Source organism: Tetrao urogallus (assembly GCF_951394365.1).
Source record: "Tetrao urogallus genome assembly, chromosome: 25".
Taxonomy (NCBI): domain Eukaryota; kingdom Metazoa; phylum Chordata; class Aves; order Galliformes; family Phasianidae; genus Tetrao; species Tetrao urogallus.
In genome coordinates, this window is record NC_136838.1 from 3,624,952 (window position 1) to 3,631,367 (window position 6,416).

Sequence of the window (6,416 nt, forward strand, 5' to 3'; positions counted from 1 at the left end):
AACCAGCCTGGCTCACAGCCATCCGTACCCCTCTTCAAAATAAACCCCCTGTTGTCTTTATGGGCTGCTCCCACCCAGCTCCACATGTGGATACGGACACAGCGATGACTGCCATCCCCTGCTTCCTCATCCCTGAACTCCCAGGACTGGGGCATTGCTGGACACAGCCCTGGTTCATGGAGGTGATGTCCAGAGGGAGCAGAGCACGGACCTCACGGCCTTTCCCAGGCGCAGAGGGGTGGGGAGGAGACATGATATCCCTCCAAACAGCTGCACCCGAGTAAACATGTCTTGTGCTGGAAAGGCCAAAAGCCCACATCTGGGTATGGAGCAGGAGCTGGGTGCTGTGTTGCTGCTCGGAGAGAACAGCCCCGATCCGCGCTGCAGCGCTGGCACACGGTTCAGCCTTCAGGAACGTGCCTGGGGCCACTGCAAACCACAGTGCCCCGTGTCCCAGCAGCACGGCACAGCTGCGCCCCAGCACGCAGCGCGGCGCCGGGCTGGGACAGCGTGGGGACCGCTGCCAGCGGGGGCCCTCGTGGGGACATCACTGCCAAATGGGAGTCAGCCACCACTGCAGGACACGGGCATGGAGCAGAGAAGTGCAGCATTGCTGGGTGTTGGCCGTCAGTCCTGTGCCTGCTGTGCCATCCCCAGGCTCGGCCTGTTTGCACAGCTGGGACACGCGTGGATGTCACCAAGGAGAGAAAGACCTTTGTCCAAGGGTGCAATCACCAGGAAGCTGCGTTCCCATCACGGCACGCTGCCTGCAGCTGTGCTGGCCCTCGGCCTGGAGGGATTCAGGGACCCTCCCTAGGGGTCTCTCCCCCCCCCGCCATGGCCTGTCCCATTCCCAGCGTGCAGCCTGCAGTGCAGAACTGACACTGAGCACGTCGTGCTGGGGGAGAGGTGGGGATGTGGAGGGCTGTGTGTGTCCGAGAGCAGCCCCAACTCATCAGCCCCATCCCAGATCCCAACCCCATCCTCACCGTGCGCCAGAGCTGTCCAAGCAGCAGGAGGGGTTCTCCCACCACTCGGTGCTGGGTCCCATGGGCAGCCTCCCGAGCAAGGAGAGCAGCTGGGCTCCAGCACAACCAGCCTATGAGCACAGTTCTGCCTCATCGCAGTGACGACGAAGACGTGGAGAACAACAAAACTCCTGAGCACGCAGCCCAAACCCCCCAGACAGCGGGATGGGGAGAGACCCTCAGCAAAGGGGACAGCACAAAACTGCCCAGCACTGCTCACTGCCTGGGGATCCCCCCCTCCAAGAGCAAAGCAGCCCCCTGTGCCCAGGGACAAACCCTGCTGGGTGGAAGGAGCACTTTTATTGGGCATCAGCGTCTTCCTGCCCCTAAGCACCTCAGGGTGCCTCACCGGTGCTCCGAATCACCTGGCACCACCCAGGCTGATCCCAACACCCTGTGCCCATGGTGTGACTTTCCCTGGGGTGCGTGGTGCAGCACCGGGGTGTCCCCATCCCCGTCCCCATCTGTGGGCCCCGTGGGACACAGCCAGAACACGGCTTGTGTTACGGCACAGCGACGGACCCGCGCCTCCGCCGGAAGGGAGATAAGCAGAGGTCCTGGCCCCGAGAGGCACAGCCTGGCAGGCGGCCACGTGGGGATGGGCACGGGGATGTGATGCTCGGGGGGCTCAGTGCAGGGACACAGGACAGCACCCCAGGGTGGGGGCACACCGGGTTTATTACAGCCAAGAAAGGGCTACACAGCAAGCGAGCGATAGATAGGTTTATTTTCTGCAAAAATAATAAATTACCACTCCCCTCCACCACCCCCCACGGCCGTGCCGAGGGCCGCTGAGGTCCCACAGCGCAGCAGGAAGGAGGGGTCCCGTCCCCCCATCCCCACTGGGGTCCCCCATCCCTGCATGCAGCCTCATTGCAGGTGGGCGCAGTGCCGTTCCGCCTCCCGCACCGCGCGCTCCTCGCGGGGTGACCACGGCCGCGCGTAGCCGTCGCGCTGCAGCAGGATGCGGTTCAGCGTGTGCTCGTAGTTGACGTGCCGCCGTGCCATCAGCACGTATTCGTGGCCCCCCAGCAGCGTGGGGCAGCCGCACGTGTCGGGCACCCAGACGTACTCCCGCGGTACCATGGGGAAGCGGCGCCGGTACGGCGTCACCACCTGCACCTCGTAGCGCATCTCCTGCCCCACCGAGCGGCGTGCCAGGATCCGCGCTCGGAACACTGCAGGGTGGGAGTGGGCTGCGCTGAGCGGGGCATCACGCCGGGTGTTGCCACCCCCTGCCCTGCCCCCCGCCCCACTGCTGCTCACCGAAGTCACTCTGGCAGAAGTGCCGGATGCGCTGGGAGCGTCCCTTGGGTGGATGGCACCGCCCGCATCGCCCTGCGGGGACAAAGGCTGCGATGTGGCACCCAAACCCTCCCGTGGGACCCGTAAGGAGAGAGGGGTGCTTCTGGACTCCGGCACACAGCCCAGGGGTGTGGGAGGATGTGGGAGGTCACCTGCAGCAGCTCTGACCCCAGGGGGGCTTCGCGGTGGCAGTGGCTCTGTGATGTGGCCCCAGGCCCTGGGGGTCACTGTGGGAAGTGGGGGCTCAGCAGGTGGGGGGCTGCCGGCCCCACGGGGCTGGGGCTGCCGCAGGGCACTGGTGTCCACCATGCTGCGCTGGGGGAGCCCACGAGGCAACCAGAATTCATACTCAATGCCTGGGTTGGGCTCCTGCAGCAGCACCTGTGTGTTCAGGGGCAGAACTCAGGAGATCGTTGGGGCCGGGGGCAGCTGCCCGCATCCCCACGCTGCCCCCGCTCCCCACCAGCACATGGAGGTCTTCGTCTGTGGGTCCCGGTGCCTCCAGGCTCTCGGTGCCATCAGGGCTGCGGGCGTAGAGCAGCTGTGTGCCAGCTGCCTCGTAGGGCCCCGGCCAGGCGATGGACCAGTCCCCATTGAGCACGTAGCGTCCGTCGCTCCCCATCAGGGCTGTGGGAAGGAGCGCATCTGGGCTGAGCCACGCATGGCCCCGGGATTGGCACACAGGGCTGGGCTGGGAGGAGGCACCGAGCCCCCATTGGAGGCCCCCAGGAGGGCCAGAACATTGGGAACATTGTGTGTGGGGTGTGGGGGAGTGTTAAATCCATGGCAGGTTTGGCCCAAGTCCCATGGCACAGCTGGATCCCAAGGGCAGAGCTCCCCAATCCCCCAAGTCCCGTAGTGGCCCTGCACTGGCCAAAACTCACAGCCACCGCCTCTGGAAGCGCCCTGAGATGGGGAGCGTTGCACTCAGAGTGGGGGGAGTGGTGCTGCACAGTTGCCCGTGGCCATAGGATGGACTGGGACGGACTGGGAGGGGACAGAACACATCCTACCAAGGAAGTTGCGGCTCTTGTCTGTCACCTTGATGTTGGTGGCTCCAGCGGGAATCTTGGTCACATTCATGTACCCAAAATGACCTGAAGGTGGGCAGGGAGTCAGGGCAGAATGTGACCCCGAGGGGAGATCGTGGGGACAGCAGGGCCAGAGCTGGGACACCCACAGGGTGAGTGAGAAGTGGGAGGGGGTTGGGCAGTGGGGCACCCCGGGGGCATTGACCCTGCCTGACCCCACGCAGTGGGACACTCAGGTCATGCGTGGGACCCCAAAAGGAGACATGGACCGCGTGGGTCCTGGGTGCATCCTGGAGACCCCTGACCAGCCCTGGGGATCACCAGACCACAGCAACACCTCAGAGGTGATGGGGCTTGCAGGAAAAGCAGGCAGGGGCAGGGGGACAGGGGAGCCAAGAGCCAAAGCATTCACCCATGGAGGGGCCGGGGCAATGTTCATTCACCGGAGAAGGGCTCCGTGTCCTGGAAGAGCCGGTGCACAAAGAGGCACCCATCCTGCCCGCCACCGCACCGGCTGCAGACACGGGTCTGTGCACCCATGCCTAGGATCCCATCACAGCCAACGCTCTGCAGGAGCACAGATGTGGTGTCAGGGCAGGGACAGGGACCGGGGCCGGGGGTCCCATCCCCACACACACCCACCAGGCAGCGCCCACCGACGCACAGATCCGTGGAGCCAGGCCTGCAGCGGGTGCCATCCAGCACTCGGCCAAAGGTGTAGTAGAAGTTGTGCCCCACAGCCAAGCAGTTGAGGTCACAGACGTTGGGGGCTGCAGAGCCAGAGGGAAGGAGGGGACACCAGTGGTGGGGGCATCAGGGCCCCCGGTGGTGCCCCCACGCCCTGGGGCTCACCTCCATAGAAGGGCACCCAGCGGTGCCGGGTCTGCATGCCCTGCACGGGTTTGTCGTCGTATAGGGAGCACTGCATGGCACGGAATGGCACCGAGCCGCCAGGGCAGCCCTGTGGGGGTGGCACGATGGGGAAATAGGGCCTGGAATGTGGAACCCACAGCGCCACGCTGCGCTGCACCACGGATGCTCACCTGCAGCTGGCAGAGCCGGTACTGCCGCTGGTCCCCTGTGCACGGCTCCTCCTCGGCAGAGCTGCAGCACAGCATCAGCAGGGTTAGTGTCGGGGTTAGGATTAAGGCAGCCCCATGCAGCCCTGTGACTCCATGGAGATTTCTTGCGGGGCTGGGATGCTCCAACTGGGCTGGGAGTGACGCACGAATGAGAGCAGAACCACGGTGTCCCATACGGGGCTGTGTCCCACATCTCCTGATGAGGACAGCCAAATCCGAAACCCGCTTCCTCCCCCATTCCTCCCCCTCTAAAACCATTCTGAGCCATCATGTGGGATGGTGCCCCGGTGCTGAGGGGTTCTGAGCATGGGGACACACCAGGGGCTGCACTGCCCTCCCCGCTCACCGCAGACACCTCCGGGTGCGGAACGCAACGCCGTCCCCGCAGGAGCTGGAGCAGACACTCCACGGCCCCCACGGCCCCCACGCACCCTGAGCTGGCTGCCGGCGGGGCCGAGTGTGGGTGGGGGGCTCAGGACCCCACATTGCTCCTCGTGGGGCTGGGACCTGCGTGGAGGAAGGGGACAATCATGGCTGGGGCCGATGTGTGGCCAGAGCAGCCGGGTGCCCCCAACCCTCACCTGTGTGGTGCCGATCCCACAGCCCAGGCTGAGCCAGGCCAGGAGCAGCGCCCGCCACAGCCACCAACACCTGTGGAGCAGAGACACCGAGGGTGTCACCGGTGGTGCCGCTGATGGGGTGACACCACGGGGACCCCAAGTTGAGACGGTGCAGAAAGGTCCCAGGGATGCAGGATGCACCCCAAACTGTGCCACCGAGGTGGGTGCAGCCCCACAGGCGATGCCATCACCCTTATGGTGCTGTGCTCAGCACAGCTCTGTGCACCTCACACGGCCCCACACATCACATCGCCTGCCGGGCTGGCGGTGCAGGACGGGACCTGCGTAGTGGAGGCGGTGGTGCAGCCGTGACTCAGTGTCCCTCCCTGAGCAGCGCGCCTGGATCCGGATCTGCCCTCTGTGAGCAATGCAGGGGGTGCCAGAGGGCTGCCCTGTGTCCCCTCCCCGCAGTGCCTGACCCTGAGCACCCCACTGCCCACAGAAACTCCTTTTCCTGTGGCCCTAAACCACCGCACGACCTCAAACCACCCCACATCCGCAAAACCACCCCATGGTCCCCAAAGCACCCCGCAGCCCCACCCCGCAGAGGGGTGCGGGGGCCCCAGCCCTGCAGCAGGGACGGGGCCATTCCTGAAAAATCCCCTGGCTGAGCCGGTTTCCTCCCACCCCGCTGCGCCCACGGGGACCGGGGGTCTCTGGGGACACAAATTCCCTCCTGCACCCCAGCACCACACGGGTAGCAGCAGCACAGCCAGACCCCCCTCCCCACACCCCCAATTTTCCCGTGGGGGCCAGGGGCAGCCGATGGGGGCAGAGGGCTCAGCAGTGATGCCCGACCCCAGCATGGTGCAGGAGGGCACCACGTGCCTCAGTTTCCCTGGGGTGAAGCAGGGCTCTGCGTGCCCATGGGGCAGCAAGGGGGGTCCCGCAGCCCACCTCCCCCCAGCAGGGTGGGCAGAGAGCTACGAGAGATTCAGCAGAACACAGTGGCTTACCCGGCACCGTGGGCTCCCCCGGGGTGGGCGCGGGGTGCCAGGCTGTCCCGCCGCCCTATCGCAGCCATGCCTAGCTCTGCTGCAGCACCAGCACCCTGGGGTGCGTTCTGGCCGCTCCGTCCTGACCCAGAGGTCCCGCTATGGGGCCGGGCACACGGGGGGCAGCTCAGGACCCCCCCGGCCGAGCGGGCATCGCGTGTGCAGCTCCTGGGGCGGGCGGCTGCGCTCCCCTCCCGCTCGCCTCCCGTCCCTCCCCGCTGTGTTATTAATATCCAGCCCCAAAGGTGCGCCCAGCCCTCCCCAATCTCCTGCTTAACCCTTGGGGGCCCGCGGTGCACCGAGCTGCGGGGGAGGTTCTGCTTGGGGGGGGGGGGGGGAGGGAGCGGGGGCTAAG

The 6,416-nt window shown here is 65.9% G+C and overlaps 1 protein-coding gene across 1 annotated transcript; it reads right to left on the bottom strand.

Annotated features, from left to right (window-relative positions):
- Positions 1–1,898: 1,898 nt before the first annotated feature.
- On the bottom strand, positions 1,899–6,090 carry ADAMTSL5 (ADAMTS like 5; the record flags this gene model as incomplete). The annotated part of the gene is made up of 12 exons (XM_079546775.1): positions 1,899–2,206; positions 2,295–2,381; positions 2,486–2,714; positions 2,797–2,960; positions 3,347–3,430; positions 3,808–3,931; positions 4,007–4,134; positions 4,217–4,325; positions 4,408–4,468; positions 4,793–4,953; positions 5,028–5,097; positions 6,023–6,090. The coding sequence occupies 12 exons, from the start codon at positions 6,088–6,090 to the stop codon at positions 1,899–1,901; spliced, it is 1,593 nt and encodes a 530-aa protein (XP_079402901.1).
- Between the last annotated feature and the right edge of the window lie 326 nt (positions 6,091–6,416).